Raw genomic sequence first — 25025 nt, 5'->3', positions numbered from 1 at the left:
TTTGATGCAAAATTAAAAATGAGCGTTCCATCTCTAGTTTAGAGGATACAGCTAAAACCTCTGTGCAACATGTAACGCTGGACATGTTTCATTTGGATCTTAAGTATTTAAAGAAAATGTCCATTATATTCTTGGATGTTATGTTAATATCTGCATTAGGCCTTGGAGGTAAATTCCGTTCCGCTCGCGGAATTTGCGGAATTTGAGTAATTTTGCGTTCCGCGGAGAACGCGGAATTGCCAAAAATGCCATGATCCACAGCTTTGCAGATTTTTTTGCTTGTTTGCACTTTCAAAATGCGTGTTCGCAAGATATTTCTCCCCGAGCATGCAAACAGCATTCGCGAACAGCAAAAAAGCATTGCGAACGGGCGGAACAAGCAATTCCGTGTGTTCGCGGAACTCTGTGTGTGCTCGCTGAGATTTTTTACCATTTCACAGAGCTTTGGGTAGCGCGACTATGCAAATTCCGCCCACCCCTAAATTCTGCATGCCTGAAAATTTACATGTAAAATTTCTTGCGCAAGTCGTTATAAAAATTGTCATTTGGAGCTGAACCCAGTTATTGAACTCTGAACTTGTAAAGGCTAAAGGTGATTAGAAAAACATAATACACTTGGGTTTAGGACACTGAACATGCTGGCCAAATACAGAGGAATGATCTTACTTTACAGCAGTGTATGGCTGATATTAGTCAGGTCAGAGACCAAATTAAAATGTGCTGTAGTCAGTGCTTAATTTGAGCCAGTGGTTACTGGTGGGCCCCACCGGCGCTCATATTTTGGGGGCCAGCACTTATTCTTCCTCATTAGATATTTACCGAGAGCAAGAGAAGGAAAAAAACACAAAGGGAATAGAAGGAGGAACAGAAGGATGGAAAAACCTTAATTTCCGACAATGTTTCTAGGTCTGGGCGTCCTAAGTAGGAAGTTCCTACGGAGTCGTGTGTGCTATGCAAAGCATGATGGGAGATGTAGTTCATCTCCAGAAGACACGGATTCTCCGCGATAAACAGGCAGTGATGATCGTTATGTTGCGCTCGAGTCCGGCGCATGTAACACTTTCCCCCCTTCGCTCACCTGCTGCTGCTCCCGCTGTCTTTTCCAGCCACCTGCTGGCTCCGCCCACAACCACAAAGCACCCCTCCTACCTTCCAGGAGCTACTTAATGAAGGCCGCAGTGCTCCAGCGCAGAGGGCATGTGTAGTGGGAAAGCACCACTGGCATGCCGAAGGCGCTAAAAGTAAGCCTGTCTGTGCTCTTCTTCGCCTGGACTGCACTCAGCGCCACAAACCTTGGATCCCAGCCCACTTGCAGGTACAATGCAGCCATCCTTCACACCCTGAACACCGGATGACCCAGCGAACACTGCTGCCATGCATCACCGCATTCTATGGTAGGACTGTTCTCCGATGCCAGGTGCACCTTCTCCTGCACCTGCACAAATATTGTCAGGCCACAAAGCACCAGCCCGACCTCTCCCACACCACACCAGAAGCAACCCACCAACTCCACTGCCTACTCCTCAACATGCCCTCCATGTGCAAGCATTCCACTGAGTTATTGGACCTCATTTCCACCCTTGCACCCAACATCGTCTTCCTCACTGAGACCTGGCTCAACCCCACACCCGCCCCTGACATTGCCTCAGCGATCCCTGACAGATATCACCAAGACCGCTCCAACAAACCGGGAGTAGGAATAGTCATCATCCACAAAGAGATCATACAGTTAACCACCACCACTGACAATAACACCCCTCATTGCAACACCTCAACTTCAAGCTTCACACTGACAAGACAACCATTAGAGGCGCCCTTTCATACCGACTCCCAGGCCCACACTCCAGCTTCTGCAGCACCATCTCAGAGTTCATGCGCCTCTTGCCCAGGACACAAAGGAATATGTGACATTACAACGCCACATATTTCATCGCGGTAGGTAACAACGCGGACGTTACATCGTCCGCTTTGTTACCATGCATGCCATTGCAACGCAAGTCGTTTCTACGACTTGCACTAGATGGCGCGCTGGACTTAAGAATAGTATAAATTACTATTCCTAATCCAGTAAGCGCAACATCAGGGAATGTGTTGGACTTAAAATCCAACACATTCCCTGGTGTTGCGCGCCATCTAGCGCAAGTCGTAGAAATGACTTGCGTTGTAATGCCATGTGTGGTAACAACGCGGTTGATGTAGCGTCCGCGTTGTTACCAACATGCGTGGTAGTCACAGCATTGTAAATGCTGTCTCCCGACACCAAGGACTACATTATCCTTGGCAAACTCATTTTCCTCATCGACAACCCCAATGACAACACTATACACCTCCCCAACTGTCTGAGCAGTCTCGAACTGACCCAGATCGTCCACAACCCCATGCACAATGCAGGACACACACTGGACCCCAACTTCACCTCCAGCAGCTGCGTCAAATACAACTATGTTACAGAACTCACATGGTCTGATCACTCCATCATCCACTTCAGCGTCTCCAGCACCTGCATCACCTTCCCCAGGTTCGCCAGCCCCCCCCCACTGCAGCTGGAGCAAAATTTCAGAGAACAGCTGGACAGACGCCCACAACACCACCTACCCAGCTGCTGCCAACAACCTGAAACCGGGAATTAAGAACTTTAACACCTGGATCACACACTGCGCTGACAGCCTTGCCCCCATCAAGAGCGACAATAGAGAAGATCCTCCAAAATAGTCAGCTCGTCTACCCAAGAATTCAGGACAGCAAAACATGACAGTAAACAGCTCGAGAGGAGATGGCACCCCAGCAAGGACACTTTCAACAGGGCAGCCTTCAATACCTCCCTCAACATCTACCATCTCCTAAGGACAGCAATCAAAACAGCCCCTAGCCGCACACATCAAAACCAGAACCAAAAACAGCAAGGAACTTTTCAATTCTCCAACCCAGCTGCCAGTGAAAACATCACACCTTCACAGGAGCTGTGTGACAACCTTGCTGACTTCTTCCATGAAAGATCACACCCATATACTGAAACTTCAAACCCCGAACCTACTACTGTGCACTGCCTCAACAGACACCCCTCCACCGCAACTGACACGAACCACAGACTGATCACCTGGAACCTCCTCTCCACCCTGGACACCACCTCCATCATGAAATCCTTCCACTCGGCTCCCACAGACCCATGCCCACACCACACTTTCAACCACAGAAACCAAAGGTTTGGCCAGGAACTCCTCACCCTGACGCCTGCAAACACACCAAAGTCAGACCACTTCCCAAAAAACCCACTACCGACCCCAGGTGGGCTCCCAAATTACTGGCCAATCTTCCTGCTCCCATTCCTAGCTAAGGTACTGAAAAATATTTTCAACAAGTAACTCACGACACTCTTGGAGCACAACCAGCTACTCAACGCCTCCCAATCTGTCTTCTGCAACAATCACAGCCAGAGACCACCCTGATCACAGACACGACGACATCCGTACCTTGCTCAACCGAGGAGACACAGCAACCCTGATCCTACTTGACCTCTCAGCAGCCTATAATACCGTATCCCACCACACGCTGATAGAAAGACTCCACCACATCGGCATTTAAGGGGATGGGATCAGATAGTTCACCTCCTTCCTCACCGGAAGAACATGGAAGATCCGCCTACCATTGTTCACCTTTGAACCCAAGGATATTATCTGCGGTGTCCCCCAGGGCTCATTCCTCAGCCCCACTCTCTTCAATGCATACATGACCCCGCTGGCCAACATCGTCAGGTCTCAGTCTCAACATTATATCCTATGCAGATGATACTTTACTCATCCTCTCACTCACCGCTGACCCTACCAGCACTAGGACAAACTTCCACAGATGTATGACAAGCATTGACAACTTGATGAAGAACAACTTCCTGAAGCTGAACACGGACAAGACAGAAGTACTGATTTTCAGGAGCAACAACAGCAACCCGTGGAACGATTCCTGGTGGCCAGATCACGACCCACACCCACACACCCCAACCACACCAAAACCTTGAGAATCATCCTTGACAACATGCTCACCATAAAATCACAGATCAACGGTTTCCTTGGCCTGCTTCTTCACCCTGTGCATGCTACATAAGATCTTCAAATGGCTTATCCTGGACACAAGGTGCACCATAGCACAGGCTGTCATCACCAGCTGACAGCACTACAGCAATGCTCTCTTCGTAGGAATCGCTGTACACCTCCTACAGATACTTCAAATTGTGCAGAACGCCACAGCCAGGCTCATCCATGATCTTCCCTGATGAACCCCCATCACACTCCACTTCAGGCAACTCCACTGGCTCCCCATACAGAAGAGAAGCTGATTCAAGCTGCTTATCGACACACACAAGACTCTACACAACCAAGGACCCACCTACATCAACCACCGCTTGAACTTACATTATCCATCGAAATGATTATACTCTGCCTCCTTTTCACTGGCCCACACTCCCCACATCTACTGAAGCAGACGCGAAGGATGCTCCTTCTCCTACATATCAGCAAAGACCTGGAACAGCCTCCCCTCACAGCTCCGGACCATCATCTCACTTCCAGAATTCCAAATGGACCTCAAGACCTGGCTGCTCTAATGACCCTCCGGGACCAGCAAGCACATGGATGCCCTATTGGGTGATTATCTGCGCTATATAAATCCTGAATGATTGATTGAGATAAAGGGACATGGAATGTCTGGGAGTGGGTTAAAGGGACTGGAATGTAGTGAAGACTAGGCAGCCTAGGTGACAATTCGTCAATTAGTTGCTCATGCTACAGGCACCGGCACTCATTCTTTTACAGATTAAGCACACGCTGTACATTTAAAATCATCAGTATGTTCTATGAGAGAGCTAGTCCAAAATAACCTGGTGTTAACTATGTAATAGTTTTTGATGAGAAACTTTTTTAATTTCTCTGGTTCCAGTGGGTGTAGTTTGTGTAGTTTCGCTACTCAGAACTCCGCGAAGTGACAAAAAACTCCTCGGAGTTCCGCAAGTGGCAGAGTGCAGTGCAAATTGACATTCATAATGATCTTCCTGCCGCTCAGGTAGAAATTCTACCCGAGCGACAGCTCAGGATCCCCAACTTACCATTGGCAAACACGAGCGGGGGAAAAACTCTGCTGCACTACGCGGAGCAGAGTTTTCTGCACTTCACGAGCTCCGCGAAGTTCAGAAAATGCTGCAAACTCCGTTAATGGAGCAAAGTTCACTGCCCAGGCCTAGTTTCCAGTTCTCATAATGGGAGGTATGACATTTTGCAATTTAGAGGCAATCCCTCTTGTGGATTATTTATTTGAAGGTCGTTGTGAGCCCTCAAATGTATATTTTTGTGGATAATGCAGGCCACTTTCCTGGTTCTTCAGTCTTTGATCTGGATCCAAATCAGGGAGATAAAGATACAGAAGAGCACCAGACGATAATGTCCAATATCACTCTCTTTTTGATATGTGTTTTGAGCCATTTCGAAAGGCATCTAATCTCTGATCGAAGAATGCCATGCTTCCCAATAAATGCCATGGATTATCAGTCTTTTATATGAATTTATTCTGGAGCAGTGCGTACAGTTTGTCAATAAATATGGACAACCTCCACTGTCCCGAATGAATGGCTGGCCATCCTGCAAGAATATTTATATTTAATCAGTGTCCTGCTCGTTTGTTTTCCATTTTCTCCATTTAAGAAAATCTTGACTTAGACTTTTTTCAATTTACCTGGGGTCAGTACAGACCATGATGAGCTTGTAGATCTCTGCAGCTTCCTTTGCTACTGAGAGGATGGTCCCAACAATAAAGGAAGTTAAACTGCTCCAGCTATGGTCAAAAGACTGATGCAGCTGACACAGTCAGTCTTCACAAAGCAGTCCCTTTTTGGTATATCTTTGGAACTTTTCCTCAGAGATATAATTCAGGTTTAATAGCCTAGTTTTCAAAGAAGTTAAATGTGAAACCCTCTTCATAGTTTATTGAGTTTAGGCTGAAATCAAACTTTTCACCACATTCTTCCGCCCCCCCCCGCCAAACACACAAACCTGCAAAACATCTTTCTGTGATGTCATTAGTTACACTGTTTTTGCAATACTTTGCGTGGAATCTATTCCTGATCCTGAATTGATCTTCTTTAGGTATCCAACCAAAAACAAAAAAAATTACTTTATATGAAGTTACAGCAAGCTCATACTTGCTCTCAGTTGGAAAAATACACTAGTCTCATTTGTGGGGGGAAACGCAGATGGGATTTTATAAAACCTATTTATTAGAAGTCAGTACAGACATGGTCAAGAGGACTGTCGGTAACTTAACTGGATTGTAGGAAAAATAATCATTTATTGATTTGGATCCAGAGCTTAAACCAGTGTACTTCTAATGTACCAAAGACTGTCAGCACTCTCTGGGCTAAAAAGATTTTAGTATGTCTCTTTTTTCTATTAAACCTTTTTCCTCTGTGGATCAGTGATATAATGTTCACACTAATTTTATATCTCACTTTTTCTGCTGTCTTCATTTATAACAATTTAAAAGAAAATGATAGGAATTGTGAAATGTGTCAGAGTTAGGTGAGAGAATTAAAGAGACTAGAAGGATTAAATAAGAAATATTAATGGAAGTTAGTTACAATAAATGTAGATATATCGTGGCCTGTAGGGCCCAGAGTCTCTTGAGCAGTAGTCGATCCAATCTCTAGGTGGACAGTATTTAGCTACGGGCCATTGTAGCAGTAGGTGTATGAATATAAACAAGTTACGTCCTTTCAAGAAGACAGACACACAAGGAAACCGAGTGAGACAGAATAAAAGAGTGCTGTTCTGTGGTTAAAGGGCAGGCAGATGCTGTAAGGTAACAGGAAGGGAATAGAAGTAGAAAGGAAAAATGTGGGCATATCCCCTTAGGGCAAGAGGCAAAGGGCATAGACAGAGGAGGATATAAGGAGGACAGGACTAAGGAGAGATCAATGGAACCATGTAGCCGAAAAATAGGAGTTTTCCTACCCTGGAAATGACTGCTGATATAATCTTGCAAAATAAAAGATTCCATCAATTTTCATTATGGAAAAGGGCAAAAATGCACCCCCCATTTCTTATGGTGGTGAAGAAAAAGGGGTTTTGCCACTGAGAAACAAGTCCCAGTGGAGAAAGAAAAAAAAATAATTAACCGGTGCGAGTACACTGGTTGATTATATTTATACACTCAAATATATGCACTTTGCTTAATAAAGCAGCATTATCCACTGACCTATCATAATGGTTTGCCTGCAACCTATCTCAGCTTCCCAGTTTGGTAAAATGACCACCACTAGCTCAAACACAGAAAGGTAGTAGAGCAACACATAGAAGAAAAGGAGCTGAGATTGACAGAAAAAACACCCAATCTTGAGCAAGAATGGACTATATGGAGTATAGCATGCAGTGCTGTCTTTCTACGGACAGCTGGATCGGTCTGCACAGTGGCGGCTCCTCCGCTATGGAGGAAGAGCATCACCCCACTGCTTTTAAGCAGTGCCAAGTAGAGACATAAAATAATAATAACTTAGAGTTATTATTGTTTATGCTTTGTGTCCTGCTGCTTTGCGAGTGGGTGGATGGGGCTGCTCTTCTCTTGGAGGAGGGCAGGGGAGGAGTGGTTTGCCTACTCCTAAGTGCGCAATGACTGTTAGGTTGCCCTCTCAGGCCGCCCAAACCACTCATGCTCACGTTCCTTGTTCTCTATGCAGGCTGCATTACAGCCTACGTGGAGAACATGCCCACCCCTCCAGCCCCAGGCTGAGTGCGTGTTAGTATCAGTATCATTAATCTTTATTCGGATAATCATTATCCATAAAAGTACAAACATTGCTTATTATTACATACATAGTCCATCATCATTTAAAATATTAGAATAAAACTCATCATTAAAACTAATCAGTTAAAATATTACTAAATTATCCACAGCTTAGATATCATCAACAATGTTAAAGTGACAGTGTGCAAAGTGCAAATGTTTCACAGGAGAACAGCTAAGAATGGGCTAATCATTAAATCTCAAAAATGTTGCAGTTAGCAGCATTATACAGAAGTGCAACTGTGCATGGTGCAAAATATAAATACAAACAATACAGAATCCAAGAAATACATATGGTACAACCTAATCCTGCAATCATCAATTCATAGAAGAACGTGAGCGGGTGGCTACTTTCAGAAATGACATAATGTAACCCATACTTATTGGGTCGTGAGAGACTAGCCTATCTTAAAAATGGGGCACGTCTCACCATTTGGTGTACCCGCTTGGAAAAGAAAATTCTTTTCTTTAGTCCCCTCACTCACCAGAGGTTGCCCTTAGGTGACATGCTTCATCATTGGGGCTTCCCAAGCAGCTGCTGTTTGGGGCGTACTGCGACTTGCGAGGGATACGTAGGAGCACTTTTTGTGAAACTATGTATGGTGCAGTGTACGGTGGAGTGGCGTATGTTTGGTGAATTAAAAATACCTAACTAGTAAGCTTCCACATTTATTCCTGCTTCTGGTTGGTATAATAAAAAGGGGTTAGATGTAGGTTTTGGATCCTATAATGTGGTCAAACCCTAGCTATCTCGTCGACATGTTTCAAGGTGTCCCCTACACCTTTTCATCAGTTCAGCATGAGGACCCGCCTCATGTTAGCCACTCTGTTTGTGAACCTCTAATTCGGTTTACAATTAATTGAAAACACATTAATTGTGTCTATTATATACATACGGTTTTGGTACGTGTCCTTAGTATCTGCATTGGGGATAAAAACAATATTATTATTACATGTAACCTGCCCACAGGGGCAGGCCTTTTTCCAGTGGTGTAGTTCCTGTTGGACTGTGCCTAGGGAATGTAACATTTAAATTAGTGCATAACGTGATATTCTTAAAAAGTGATGGGTCAGTTTGTTGATCCTCCATTCGTATCCAGTGCAATTGTACATAATAGTGCAAAAAAATTCTTATACTGTAACGTCATATTAATGGTATCTTTTTTCCAACTCATTCAGATAGGAGCACAATCACACCAGACAATACATAACATAAAACATATAATGAAGTTTCCTCAATGGGTAATGTAACATTTGTTGGACGTACTTAGAAACACGCAGTGATATGCCCCATGGTTCGCCTGGGTGGAGGGGCCTCTATATCCTGTGAAAAAAAGTTTATAAATTATTTTTCTCGTTGTGGATTATACACCTATTATACACCTATTACAGAAATGTGCACACTCGATTTATTGATTTATTTATTTTTATGATTTATACAGCGCGTACAATTGCCCTAGGCATCTCGGCGCTAGAAACTTTGAATGTATTTCCGAGGTTAGGCCGGTAATTATTCTTGATCAAACAGCCAGGTCTTTATCTTTCTGCGGAAATGCATCAGGGATGGGCTGTCTTTGATGGAAGCTGGCAGGGAGTTCCATAACCTGGGAGCTGCCACAAGGAAGCGTCTATCGCCCCAGTTAACTGTTTTTGTTCGTGGTATTTGAAGGATTTTAAGGTTGTTAGATCGGAGCGATCTTATGGAGGACTGGTATCTGAGATGGGATTTCAGGAAATGTGGACCACAGTTGTGCAGTGCTTTATAGAGTATGCACAGCGCTTTAAACTTGATCCTGTTTCGAATCTTGAGCCAATGCATGTCTCTTATAGTCTCAGAGATTGGTGAGAACTTTGGGATTCCAGACAAGAGGCGGGCTGCAGCATATTGGATGGTCTGCATTTTGTTGGTCACTCTTGCTTGGGCGTTGATGAATAAGCCGTTACAATAGTCAAGGGATGACAGCACGAGGGCACTTACCAGCGTCTTACCTGCTGAGGTTGGTAGAAACGGCATGATTTTCTGAAAGTCTGTCATGCCCTTTGCCCTGAAAAACGGTATCAATAATTGCATACTGTACTTTTGATAAAAAGAGCAAAATAATAGGAAATGTACCATAGACTGTTTCCCTAAGTACCACATGGACAAACCAAATTCTGAATGTTGGGTTGATAACCTATAGGGAGGCACAGCATTATGGAAAAGGGCAAAAATGCACCCCCCATTTCTTATGGTGGTGAAGAAAAAGGGGTTTTGCCACTGAGAAACAAGTCCCAGTGGAGAAAAAAAATAAAATAATTATCCGGTGCGAGTACACTGGTTGATTATATTTATACACTCAAATATATGCACTTTTCTTAATAAAGCAGAATTATCCACTGAACTATCATAATGGTTTGCCTGCAACCTATCTCAGCTTCCCAGTTTGGTAAAATGACCACCACTAGCTCAAACACAGAAAGGTAGTAGAGCAACACATAGAAGAAAAGGAGCTGGGAATGACAGAAAAAACACCCAATCTTGAGCAAGAATGGACTCTATGGAGTATAGCATGCAGTGCTGTCTTTCTACGGACAGCTGGATCGGTCTGCACAGTGGCGGCTCCTCCGCTATGGAGGAAGAGCATCACCCCACTGCTTTTAAGCAGTGCCAAGTAGAAACATAAAATAATAATAACTTAGAGTTATTATTGTTTATGCTATGTGTCCTGCTGCTTTGCGAGTGGGTTGATGGGGCTGATCTTCTCTTGGAGGAGGGCAGGGGAGGAGTGGTTTGCCTACTCCTAAGTGCGCAATACTGTTTGGTTGCCCTCTCAGGCCCCCCAAACCACTCATGCTCATGTTCCCTGTTCTCTATGCAGGCTGCATTACAGCCTACGTGGAGAACATGCCCACCCCTCCAGCCCCAGGCTGAGTGCGTGTTAGTATCAGTATCATTAATCTTTATTCGGATAATCATTATCCATAAAAGTACAAACATTGCTTATTATCACATACATAGTCCATCATCATTTAAAATATTAGAATAAAACTCATCATTAAAACTAATCAGTTAAAATATTACTAAATTATCCACAGCTTAGATATCATCAACAATGTTAAAGTGACAGTGTGCAAAGTGCAAATGTTTCACAGGAGAACAGCTAAGAATGGGCTAATCATTAAATCTCAAAAATGTTGCAGTTAGCAGCATTATACAGAAGTGCAACTGTGCATGGTGCAAAATATAAATACAAACAATACAGAATCCAAGAAATACATATGGTACAACCTAATCCTGCAATCATCAATTCATAGAAGAACGTGAGCGGATGGCTACTTTCAGAAATGACATAATGTAACCCATACTTATTGGGTCGTGAGAGACTAGCCTATCTGAAAAATGGGGCACGTCTCACCATTTGGTGTACCCGATTGGAAAAGAAAATTCTTTTCTTTAGTCCCCTCACTCACCAGAGGTTGCCCTTAGGTGACATGCTTCATCATTGGGGCTTCCCAAGCAGCTGCTGCTTGGGGCGTACTGCGACTTGCGAGGGATACGTAGGAGCACTTTTTGTGAAACTATGTATGGTGCAGTGTACGGTGGAGTGGCGTAAGTTTGGTGAATTAAAAATACCTAACTAGTAAGCTTAAACATTTATTCCTGCTTCTAGTTGGTATAATAAAAAGGGGTTAGATGTAGGTTTTGGATCCTACAATGTGGTCAAACCCTAGCTATCTCGTCGACATGTTTCAAGGTGTCCCCTACACCTTTTCATCAGGACAGCATGAGGACCCGCCTCATGTTAGCCACTCTGTTTGTGAACCTCTAATTCGGTTTACAATTATTTGAAAACACATTAATTGTGTCTATTATATACATACGGTTTTGGGATGTGTCAGTAGTATCTGCATTGGGGATAAAAACAATATTATTATTACATGTGACCTGCCCACAGGGGCAGGCCTTTTCCAGTGGTGTAGTTCCCGTTGGACTGTGCCTAGGGAATGTAACATTTAAATTAGTGCATAACGTGATATTCTTAAAATGTGATGGGTCAGTTTGTTGATCCTCCATTCGTATCCAGTGCAATTGTACATAATAGTGCAAAAAAATTCTTATACTGTAACGTCATATTAATGGTATCTTTTTTCCAACTCATTCAGATAGGAGCACAATCACAGCAGACAATACATAACATAAAACATATAATGAAGTCCCTCAATGGGTAATGTAACATTTGTTGGACGTACTTAGAAACACACAGTGATATGCCCCATGGTTCGCCTGGGTGGAGGGGCCTCTATATCCTGTGAAAAAAAGTTTATAAATAATTTTTCTCGTTGTGGATTATACACCTATTATACACCTATTACAGAAATGTGCACACTCAATTTATTTATTTATTTATTTATTTATATATTTTTGAGATTTATACAGCACGTACAATTGCCCGTAGGCGTCTCGGCGCTAGAAACTTTGAATGTATTCCCGAGGTTAGGCCGGTAACTATTCTTGATCAAACAGCCAGGTCTTTATCTTTCTGCGGAAATGCATCAGGGATGGACTGTCTTTGATGGAAGCTGGCAGGGAGTTCCATAACCTGGGAGCTGCCACAAGGAAGCGTCTATCACCCCAGTTAACTGTTTTTGATCGTGGTATTTGAAGGATTTTAAGGTTGTTAGATTGGAGCGATCTTATGGAGGACTGGTATCTGAGATGGGATTTCAGGAAATGTGGACCACAGTTGTGCAGTGCTTTATAGAGTATGCACAGCGCTTTAAACTTGATCCTGTTTCGAATCTTGAGCCAATGCATGTCTCTTATAGTCTCAGAGATTGGTGAGAACTTTGGGATTCCAGACAAGAGGCGGGCTGCAGCATTCTGGATGGTCTGCATTTTGTTGGTCACTCTTGCTTGGGCGTTGATGAATAAGCCGTTACAATAGTCAAGAGATGACAGCACGAGGGCACTTACCAGCGTCTTACCTGCTGAGGTTGGTAGAAACGGCATGATTTTCTGAAAGTCTGTCATGCCCTTTGCCCTAAAAAACGGTATCAATAATTGCATACTGTACTTTTGATAAAAAGAGCAAAATAATAGGAAATGTACCATAGACTGTTTCCCTAAGTACCACATGGACAAACCAAATTCTGAATGTTGGGTTGATAACCTATAGGGAAGCACAACAGATACTTTATTGAGCCCGATCTAAGACGAAAGAGGAGGCTTCGCTCCCAGCCTGTGATATCTCTTAGGAGATAACTAATGGTAGAGCACAATGGAAATACGCCCTCACCGGTCATTAAAATATATTGTTTCGCAGATACTTTGGCGAATTCCAGAGCATATCTTACATCCCCCTAATGTTTATATAAAACTTTGCGGATGGTCTTACCATCAATTCCATCTAGTTGCTCAGGATTATTAAAAATGTGATCAAGGTTGACCGCAGTCAAATTTGCCCGTACTTGGGCCAGCCAAGGGATATCACCGCCCTTATCACATTTTAAGCAATCAGCCAATATCTCCCTTGTTAAAGCGGCTGCTGGATTTTTCCAGACCTTCACCCAAAACAGAACAGGGCGGGACCTAATGTAATCCTGCAAGTATGGCATTCTTAACTCATTATGACATACAAAGGTGGACGAGGAAATTGGTAGGCCCAAAAGTCTCCTGCAAAATCTGTTTTCTTCGGCCTGGGCACTTTTCGAATTTATATGGCCCCAAATTTCTGCCCCATAGGTCATGATTGGTACACATTGTGTCCTATAAATTTTAAGTAGGGACAGTACCACCTCAATTCTTTTCGGTTGGGGGAGATTTATTACTAAGTTTATGGCTCTTGAGAATTTAGTCACTATTCAAAGAAGGTGCACACAGTTCCCCTAGGGAATCATATTAGTATGAAAGAGTGAAATTACTTCGTCTCTCCAGGAATAGTTGTTTTTGAGGGGGAGCAAGGGCAGGTGTCCCTTGTTGGAACTAGGGATGCCTCACACAATAGGGTGGTTCAACGGCTGCTGTCATATCACCAACCCAATGCCTCGTGTCATCATTGGCTTCCTGCTCCTACATCAAGCCGGCGCTGCAATGCCTGATGGGTAGCACTGAGTGCTACACTTTTGCGGAGATCTTTTGTTCCAAGCCGTTTAGATGAGTGGGTGTGAGGGGCCCGAGTTGTGAGGTAGTGAGCGTGAAGTGAGGTGTATTAAAAAAGGTTAGTATAGTCTACTCAAGTCCCTTTATTCATGTAGCTATCTACCTTAATTAAAATTGAGAGGGGTACGGGGGCTCGGCCAAACTATGGGTGGGAGACCCGTTCAACCCTCATTAGTGCTAAGGTCAACATGTTTCATGCCTGGGTGGCAATTCGTCAGGACCTAAAGGTTGCTCATAAACTCGAAACAGAGCCCAGGTTGGGCTACTAAGGTGTAGCAGATACTACCTGGAGGGTCGGAGACTGGACCAGGAAGAGTTCCTGTAGTGCAATCCGCCCTCAGGAGCTGTAGAAGTTCCCCATAGTCTGCTTTGGTGGGACCTGTGCTATCAACTCACAATCTGTGCGGCGTGGAGATCATGAATCTACACCTACGCCCACCGGACCGACGCTCGATCACTAAGCTGCTAGTCAAAGAGAATTCTTGAGAATTTAGTCCATCCATAGGCCAAATGTGGTGACCAGGACCCATTATCGGAGAATTGTAGGCCCAAATAAGGGAAAGTGCGAGTGCATATCAAAGAATCAGGGACCAAGATAATAGTATTAATAGTACGTTTCTTAGGGCCACAACACATTAAAAAAGATTTTTTTTAATTTGTACAGAGGTCCAAACTATTCATAAAAACTGCAAATCACCTAACTAAAATTCTCAAAGCATTAGGTGTTCGACCCATTAAAACAGCATCATCTGCATATAGTAAGCCGGGCAGTTTGTTACCATTAATTATAGGGACATCAGTGGTTTGGTTAGACAAGACATTGTGAGGTTCGTTAATATATAAAATAAATGAAAGTGGGACGAGAACGCACCCTTGTCTAAAGCCTCTCCCTACCACTATGTCTCCTGACACTGCCCCATCAATGCTTATCCTTACCCGGGCCCTTAAGTCCCTATGCAGATATGCTAAAAAGTACACCAAATCCTTATCTAATCCATAGTCTAAAAGGCATTGCCAGAGCCTGGATCTATTAACAAAATCAAAAGCGGACGAGAGGTCCATAAATGCAAGGTAGATTGGACTGTGTCGGGCAATGGTATATTTCCCTATAATTAAATTAAGATTCAAACACTGTTCCACAGTACCAAGGTGACTACGAAAGCCCAACTGACATTTATTTATTATATTTTCATCCTCTGCCCAAGTTCTGATTTTGTTAAATAGAACTCTCCCCAATAATTTAAGGGTGTTGTCGATTAGGGAAATGGGTTTGTAACAACTTGGATTAGATCTATCTCCTTTTTTGAAAATGGGGATAATTACGGATGTGGACCATGTATTTGGAATTTTGTTGTGATTAGATTATTAAAAATGTTAAGTAGCCAAGGAGCCCAGAACTCTGGCCTAGATTTTATAAGATCAATGGGCAGCCCGTCCGGGCCTGGGGCTTTATTTCCCGCTCTCTGCAGTATTGGCTCCTCAACCTCGATCAAAGAAATTTGGATTTGGGTAGGCATAGAATTTACCGGAGTGTCTTCGCATTGGGGTGAGGAAGCATATCTTTTCGAGAAATGAGCGGCCCACACTTCACTAGTGATATTACAGCTTAGGGGGTGGATGTATTCCCAAAAGCTCTTAAGGACTTAGCGGCAGACCAGTAGTTATTTGTATTATTAAGTTTAGCAGCACAGGCCAGGTTATTCCAATACTCTTTTAAGACCACGTCTCGCCTTAATTTTATTACTCTTTTATAATTGTACCTTAAAGTTCTAATAAGGGTAGGATCTCTAGAGGAAACTGATAAAGGTGCCCTAAGATCCCTATTAGCCCTAAAGCAGGTATTATTGAACCACCTAGGATCAGATTTGTGTGGGGCTGCTGGTCTAGATATCAGTTCTTTAATGCCTGCACATAGTAGAGTAAAAGCAGAGACTGCCTCTGGGTTGGGGTCTGCCAAAGTAAGACAGGTCTCACAAAGAGATGGGTACATTTTTACCATCTCTTGGAAGACTTGCCTATAATCCATGCCCTTCCATTTGACTCTTAATCTATCAGTAGAGAGCTCCAAGTGTCCCGCTCCCGGTTCCCTTCTGATATTTGGTGGCGGGGCTACCCTTAACGAGACCAAAATAGGATTATCCAAAAGTCGATGCCCTGACCTCTGCCTCAACTAGATAGTCTTCTAATGATGGGGATATGAAGACATAATCTATAGTTGAGGCTCGTCCTAAGCCTCTATAGGTGGGTAGTGGATTATCATTAGTGTTTACGGCTGCAATATCCATCACATTTAGAAAACTGCTGTTTGATAAGTGATCTAATAGCTCATATCCTCTCTTGCATGGGTTGTGTGAAATAGACTAGGAAGGACTCCCAGTAATTCCTCCTCCTATCTTTGCGTTGAAATCACCCCCCAGGCATTTCCCTGCCAGTTTGCACTTTCCCAGTGAATTATCCAAGTCCCGAACAAAGTTAAAAAGGTGAACAAAATTAACATTTGATGAAGTTAAAAAATCATTATTATAAAAATTAACGAAGCAGATAGAGGCCCCCAGTGTGTAGATCAGAGCTTTAAAATTAATATTCTCGGTGGGGATTAGTTTAACTCTACCACCTGAAGCGATACTGACCCATATTGATAAACCCCCCTAAGGTCTGCCATGTTTAGGATTAGTGGGAATAATGTTAAAACACTTGTACCCTTCAAAATACAACTCTTTGGTTGCCCAGGTTTCTTGAAACAGAAGGATGTCATATTTATTTATCGTATTTGCCCAATCTTCTATATTTAATTTTGAGGCCAAACCTGCCACATTCCAACTCAGCACCTTGAATATTGAGTCAGAAAAGTCAATTAATTGGGTCATTTCCACCCCGGGGCTGCTGATAGAAGTCTCCTTGAATTACGTATGGACCAATCCGGTGGAATGAGTTTTGGATAAAGGTCAATCGAGGGTGTCTAAGTCAGAGATAGCCGAAAATCTATTTGCTGACTGATAAGAAGGGCTGAGAAGTGGGCACTGTGTAAGTGGTGGTTTATAGAAAAAAACAAAGGGTAATGCACAGATATTTGCAGAAAAAAGGCAGTTGGTCTCTTTGACTGCTAATATGGATCCAATGGTCCTAGGTCGGGAGAAATTAATAACAAAGCAATCAACCCTTTTCTTTTTTTTTCTTTTTTTTATTGAGAGTTCAAATAAAACAATACATTATATAAATCAGGGCATAATTGAAATCCAATTGATTCAGTACGAGACAAAAGAATATGAAAAACATCTATGCAATTTATCATTTTAACATTTAAATTATAAAGTGCAAAATTTATAGAAAAGCAGACAAACAATCGGCCAACACTAATATTCAAGAGATTTTGATAGAATTAAATCAGTACGTACCATTTTAAATACAATGAGCATCTTCTCAGTTAATATTTCATAGCTAAGTTGTAAAGTGCAACATGCAGAGTCAAGATAGACCTAATAGACTAATAAATATTTTCATGGTAATATGGATCGGATTAAGTAATAACAGGGAAATTAAGAATCAAACACACTCCAATACAAAGCAATCAACCCTTATGGTTTACGCTGCGGCACCCACCCATCCTACCTTTCGTACCATTAAGATTCATGCATATCAGACCTCCTATACCATTTGTGTTTAGCCATCCAATCTACACACTTGTTCCGCAGTTGTTCCCAGGACTCTAATTTGTTTTTCTCTAGTGAGGGTACCCCTACAAGAGTTAACACATAAGGGCAGGATGCAGGGGGTAGGTTTAAAACATCCTTGTTTGGTTCTGCATTCCCCATGGTGCCAATATCAGCAGTGCTTGTGCTAACTGTCGGACCAACTTGGACATCAACAGAGTTTACATTTTGGGTATTTACAGGTCGAGCATATAACTGAGAAACTAGGGGGTTTCTTGTTTTATTATTAAAATCAGAGGAAACAGGCAACGACTTTACAGTTTGGGGCGCTTGTCGTGCCGGTTGCACATTATGAGGGGAACTAACCTGTCGAGGTGCCTCATTGTGTTCCCTGCAAGATGGTGTTAATAAAAATAATAATAAAGGGGTTTATAAAGCGCCTGGTGACGCCATCCCGGCGTGTCCCCGCGCTGTGGAGAGAGCAGCAGGAGAAAGTGAAAGACCTATAGGGTGTAAAGGTGGGTTTTTAAGAGTTTCCTAAATATTGTCTCAGTCTCTGCAAGCCTAATGTTCAGAGGGAGAGAGTTCCAATATTTGGCCGCCAGCGCGCGAAAGGAGCGCCCTCCCATTCTGGCCTTGTTTATCCGGGGGGCTTTAAGAAGACCCGCTCCCCTGGAGCGAAGTGCTCTATTGGGCACGTAGGGGATAGCAAGATCCTTCAGGTATTCAGGGGCTTTCTGAGAGGTTATCCTGTAGCATATTAGGAGTGCTTTGAACTGGATCCTCTTTTTTATAGGGAGCCAATGAAGAGCAGCCAAGGTGGGCCTGGAGGCTGCTCTTTTGGGTAGCCTGAGGACTAGCCGCGCTGCCGTGTTCTGAAGAACCTGCAGCTTTCTGATGTTCTTCTCTGTAGTCCCTAAGAGTAGCACATTACCGTAATCGATACGGGAGGTGACTAGAGCTTGGGTCATCGTGCGTCTGGCCTCTAATGGAAGAAGGTCCAGAGTACGGTTTAAGGTCTTCAGCACCCCAAAGCATTTCCCTACTACCTTATGGACGTGGCTGTCAAAGGAAAGCTTGGGATCGACCCATACGCCCAAGTTCTTTGCTTCCTTGCAAGGTGAAGGTAGAGGACCTAAACAGGGAGGCCACCAGTCCTGAGTCCAACTAGCCGTATTTCCCCCTATCACAAGAACCTCTGTTTTAGAGCCATTGAGCTTCAGGCAGTGTTGGTTCATCCAGCCTGCAAGCTCCTGCATGCAAGTTTTAAAGTTTGCGGCTGCTAAGGTGGGTGCTTGGGATAGGGAGATGAGGAGTTGGGTATCGTCGGCGTAGGATACTAATTTTATGCCGTACGATTGGACCACATCCGCCAGCGGGGCCATATAAAGGTTAAACAGGGTGGGGCTCAGGGCAGAGCCCTGAGGCACCCCCTGTTCTAGGGCAATGCTGTCTGAGAGGAGATTTCCTCTCTGAACCTGGAAGCTGCGATCTACAAGGAAGGCTTTAAGCCATCCCAGTGCAGCCTTGGTGACCCCAGCCTGGTTTAGACACTGTAGCAGGATGGAGTGTGCTACAGTGTCAAACGCAGCACTGAGGTCCAACATAATGAGTGCCATCGTATGACCCTCGTCAGCTCCTGCCCGTAGAGTTTCAGTCGCTCTCAGGAGGGCTGTCTCCGTGGAGTAGTTAGTCCGGAAACCAGACTGGGAGCTATGCAGGGATTTATTGGCTTCTAAGTGAGCCATGAGTTGTTTATTGGCAATTCTTTCGGTCACTTTCGCAAGGTATGGCAGGAGAGAGATCGGTCTCAAGTTTTCCAAGATATCCTGACTTACATTAGGTTTCTTTCTAATTGGCAGTACAATTGCCTTTTTCCAATCAAGCGGTAGGCATGCTGATGAAAAGGATAGTTGGATAACGTGCCTAAAGTAGGGTTCTAGTACTTGTAAACTTTCTCTAAGTACTTTTGGGGGGGCTGGGTCACGAGGGGAACCCGATTTGACGCTCTTACAGATGTTTATAAGCATTTCAGGAGGGGGAACCGAGAAGCATTATAGGCAGGACTCAGTAGGACCAACATCTACACTTTCCATAAAATCATGGCCAGATGTCAGGTTGTCAGAAAAGCTGGCATAGATGTTGGTGATTGTCCCCGAGAAATACTGTGCAATTTTATTGCAGGTTTCCACCGAGTTGTTACATGACACATTATCATTTGTGAGCACTGAAATTTCTTTAAAAATGTTAAAAAGCTCTTTAGAGGAGTTCTCTGCCTCCCCAATGCGCGTTTTATAATGCAAGGCTTTGGAAGTGCGGATTTTTTTATTATATTCCTTTTGCGCTTTTTTGTACTGTGATTTGATAGCTGGGCAGAAGTTGATGCGCCATTCGCGTTCTAATTTTTTGCAAGCGGATTTGGTTGCCTGGAGTTCAGGAGTGTACCAAGGGGTGGATTTTCTGGCGTTTTTGGAGTTGTTCATGCTGCGAATAGGAGCAGTTTTGTCTAGGGCCATTAAAATTCGATTCTGCAGCTGACCGTATGCTGTTTCACAGTCAGTGCCTTCTAGAGAACCTCCAGTTACGAGCAATTTGTTAAAAGTCTCATGGGAGAAGCTTTTCCATTTCCGGCGCAGGTACCGGTGGTCCGTGTCATTTTTTGGGTCAGACTCAGATATCTGCAAATGGAATGGAATAATGGAGTGATCAGACCAGGGTACAGGAATTGGGGGTGAGGCTTGCACTCTGGAACCATTCCCAAAGATAGGGTCAGGAGGTGACCAAGTCTGTGAGTTGGATCATGATTTATTAGGTCAAGCTGAAGGGACTGGAGTACAGACCTAATGTCCTTAGCCTCAGGGTTGAGGGGGTCGTCAAAATGAACATTCATATCACCAAGCACAAGGAAACTGCTTTTCCTTATTGCTAGGTGAGCAGTGGTTTCTAACAGGCTAGATGTGAAATCATACAGTCTCCCTGGGGGTCTGTACACAAGAATGCCTGAAAGGGAAAGTTGAGGATGTATGATGATAGTTAGGTTAGATAGATAGGTGTTACCCTAGTGGTTAGGGATTCCAGGCAGTCTAATCGCTTCTATAACTTATCAAAACTTTTATCCACAAGCCCTTTAACACGATTGTACAATGTGTCAACAATAATATCTATAGCAGTGTTCCCAAGTGTGAAGTTAGGAAAGGCAGTCTGTGTGAAATTCATCTGAGTGGAATTACTTTGAATATCCGCATCGACTAAGTCAATTGGGTCGCTACTAGGGATTGGGTCTACGGAGACCATGGGACCCTTAATCCACGTGTTTAAAGTTGTACGTTGAGAGTTCAAACGTGGGGGCTGTTTCCTTTTAGGGCGGGCTGGTTTCACCACCTTCCTCTTCTTTCTTGTTAGACATACTTCTGGGTTAGGGGTTATGTCCAGATTGGCTTTGGTCACTGATTCAATTGGACTACGCCCAAATTCAGGGTCAGCAGTTGTTCCTATTGAGCCGAGCCCTTCCATACCGAGCGTATTCTCTACAGTGGGGGTTTGTGGCGAATGTTCAGTGTCTCTATGTGTCAATGCCTGTGTATCGCTTATATTTATAGTGTCAGTTTGTGCTACACATTGGGGTTTTGTAGGGCCCATGGACATCCTTCTCTCTGTCAGCTCAATCTCTGTGCTGACCAAATTCATTGCCTGCTCCAACATGGTATCTATGGATGTGATTTTGCGTGCAGGGGTAGTGGCGCTGTCTCTGCCCTTAATGACACAACCCATCAAACATCCAAAAATGTCAGAAATAAAACACACCACTTACCACTGCAGGGTACAATTATATTTTTTGCTCTGGTTGTTAAGGGGGTGGCCCTGAATGGTCCCGGACGGCCAGAGACGGCCCGCCCTTTGCCCGGCCCGCCCTTTGCCCGGGCTTAGCCCGGCGCCCGCCCGCGCGCGTCCCACGGGGCTGGAGGTGTTCCGCGCTCTTCTAGCATCTCCGGGCGCAGCGGGAGCGTCACAAGTGCGCTGGTGGTCCCGGTGCAGCCGGGAGATGTAGTCGCTGGCCGTTGCCCTCACGGCTGGGAAAGTGCGCTGGAAGCACAGCCGTTGCCCTCACGGCCTCCTGGACACTGGGTACTCCGCTGACGGTAAGTTTTCTGCTCCCACAGAACGCTCCACGCTCTTCTACCACCTCCGGGCGTGGCGGGAGCATCACAAGTGCGCCAGTGGTCCCGGGGCAGCCGGGAGATGTAGTCGCTGGCCGTTGCCATCACGGCTGGGAAAGTGCGCTGGAAGCACAGCCGTTGCCCTCACGCCCTCCTGTACACTGGGTACTCCGCTGCCGGTAAGATTTCTGCCCCCCACACACAGATCAATCACAACTCTGCATTGCAGTGTTGTTATTTGCTTAGGGAGTGGGAGCCTGGCTGCCTGCTTCCTGTTCCTGGAGTCGGAGGCAGGAGACCAGGAGCAGAGATGGGGGACCAGGTGGCAAGGTTAGTTTCTTTTTTTTATTCCCCCCAGCTCGGCCCCCCTTTAACCTCCCCCGCGTCTCCCCATGACACCCCCCGCAACACCCCACTCCCCACCCGCTAGCCATGCCAGCCGCCACTGTGTCTGCATTGAGACAGCAATATTGGTTACTTTGTATGCTGCAGTGCTCTGTATGTGCAGTGGTGTTTGTGTAATCTGCGGGTGATAGGTCCTACTCCGAGTATGAAAGATTAGTAGGCTATGAACACGCTGCAAAGACCTACATGTAATTAATTTGTGAATCGTGCAGGGTTTACTCAACCTTTCATTCTTCTTCTTGTTGACCTTAGGATCAATTGAGTAGCATAGAAATTAACACATATTGCCAAGCACCAAGAAACAATATTTGTTCTATATACAGGGGTATTATTGTTATAAATTGGACGATTCCATTTCTATGAAGGCTCAGAGTCAATCAGCGGCTGGGACCTGTTTTGGGTTACTGAGAATGCTAAGGAACTTTCTCCTCCTGCTTCCAGTCTCTCACAGGAAGACTATAGTCCAGGCCTTGGTGGTATCAAGACTGGACTATGTAAATGCCCTGTACTTAGGCCTTCCTGATTATTTACTTGGCCGCCTACAGGTAACCCAGAATGTGGTGGCCGGAGCCATTCTCCTGGCAGGGCTGAGATCAGGAACCACCCCTCTTCTGTCTTCCTTACACTGTCTTCCGGTTCGGAAGAGAATTCATTTTAAAGTGTTAGTGTTGGTCTTTAAAGCCTTCCATAAGATCCATATCATGGGGAAAGGCTCCAGCACTATACACCACAACAAACCCTGAGGTCTTCTGTCCAGTTTCTGACCACTACCCCTAGGTTCCTGCACTCCCGGATAGGGAGCAGATCTTTTCAAGTGGGCCTCACGCCTTTGGAATAGCCTGCCCCTCGGTCTCAGATAGGTGCAGGATCTCCTTACCTTCAGGAGGAAACTAAAAACATGGCTTTTTCAACAGTAGATTTGGCTGGATTCTGCGTTGGTGCACTCTGTCTTGTATTACGTGGGCTTTCATTGCACTGGGACACTCCCTGGAGGAGCTATGCGCTCTATAAATACGTAACATAATTCTTTACCTAGGCTAATAATATTATATGTGTTCCATTCGTTCCCTAGAGAGACTGGATGTGGCACATCTCCCTCCAGTTCTGTTGTCTCCTTTAACTATAAACATTTTAGTACATCACATGTAGGGTTACTCCATAAATGTGTTTAATATAAGAATGCTATATTTATATACTAAGAGTATCAATTTCTGATTGCATTTGCTACATGTTAGGGCAATATGAAATGGTGATCTGTAGTTATCTTTGTTCACAACGTCTTGTATAATGCTTTTAGATGTGTTTTCTGTATAATGTTCCAGGCATTAAATATACACATAGTAAAGTGTTAATGATATATTTAAGCTATTCCTGCTCAATACTAATAAACATGAATTTCTCCTTTAAAGTTATCATTACAGTACATTTGACAGATGTAAAGTGAAAAAGAAAAATTACTGTTGACCTGGAACACATATATAGTGACAACCCCATGCTCTAATTTTGTTCTTGCCAGGTCCAAAAAGCCAGTTGCAGTCAAAATCCTTAAGAATGAGAACAATGATCCTTCTCTTAAGGAGGAGATGCTGCGGGAGGCCAGCGTGATGCACCAACTGGACAACCCCTACATCGTGCGGATCATAGGGCTGTGCGAAGCCGAGTGCCTAATGCTGGTGATGGAGCTGGCAGACCTGGGTCCACTCCATAAATTTCTGCAGAAAAACAAGTATGGCATACTTTAATTGTAGTTTAAATATTTTATCAATAGTATCAGTTTTGTATCGATGGTATCGAACTTGTTGGCGGTATTGACCATATCACAAAAACAGCTTTAAGTCACCGATATTTAATTTTCAGTGATTTTAGCAGTCAGCGGTATTGCCATAATGAAAAAAATAACATTATATTGTGCTAAAATCAGTCAATTAAATTTAATGCTTAGAAATTAAGATTCTACCGACATCTCCAACACGATACATTCAAATAATGTCTGTCAGCCAATAGGGTTGACAAATTCCATGACCTCTAAAACAAAACTTGTTACGTGATACAGTTCATGAAGTACACCACATATGCAAAAAGTCACCATATTTAGGTGCTCTATTACTTGGGCATCCCTTGTCAGTGTGACTTCAATGTTTTTGCGATCAAACAGAAAGTCTGTCTGTTTTTTGGCAGGAATAATTTGATTTTTCATCTCTCAATGTGCATTGGAGTGGTTTCATGAAATGTCGTGGGTAGAGGAATTTACATCACACACCTTTTGGCCTCTGATGTCTTCAAATATTTGTCATAACTACAAAAAGGAGGGAGGGGGGTACTAGGGGATGTTTACCGACCGGGCATTGTTACTGCCCCTATACATATATAACTACCAACATATTGTTGCATTTGGGCCAAGAAGAAAACTACTATCTATGTATCTGTGAGTACGTGACCTCAACTGTTGATGTAAAACAGTGAAATCAAACCTAGGGTACTTTCTCTATAAGAAAATATTCCCATCAGATTACCGACCTGTACCACCCTACATCATCTGGGAGCCTTCACCATGAAGGTAGATTGTCATACCCTGGGTAGATTTGGCCAGGCTCAGCCTAATCTTACCTAGATGTCCCAGTGTTAGTGTAGTATTTATAGGTGTCAAGTGGCAACTGACTAGCAGTGCTAAAGTGAAAATAATAAGTGATTAAAGTGAAACTACATAAAATTGGGTAGAGAGGGGGTAAAAAGTTTTTTAATGAGCACCTCCTCACTCCCAAATTGTAGAAACAGTGCAGGTAGTAGTGTAAACAAATAACTACTAAGATAGATATTAGGTCGACATGTTTCTGCAGTTAAACGGGGCCAAGA

The 25025-nt window shown here is 43.9% G+C and overlaps 1 protein-coding gene across 1 annotated transcript in view; it reads left to right on the top strand.

Moving 5' to 3' along the window:
• SYK (spleen associated tyrosine kinase) overlaps positions 1-25025 on the top strand; it is a 281314-nt gene that overhangs the window by 207490 nt on the left and 48799 nt on the right. Inside the window, exon 11 of the mRNA XM_086963566.1 lies at positions 23689-23898. Within this exon, the coding sequence (XP_086819692.1) occupies positions 23689-23898 (210 nt within the window). The remainder of the gene's footprint in view (positions 1-23688; positions 23899-25025) is intronic.

The sequence above is a fragment of the Lissotriton vulgaris genome, chromosome 3_1 (assembly GCF_964263255.1).
Source record: "Lissotriton vulgaris chromosome 3_1, aLisVul1.2, whole genome shotgun sequence".
Lineage (NCBI taxonomy): Eukaryota > Metazoa > Chordata > Amphibia > Caudata > Salamandridae > Lissotriton > Lissotriton vulgaris.
Note: the sequence above shows the minus strand (reverse complement) of the source record. Positions and strands in the feature narration are given on the sequence as shown.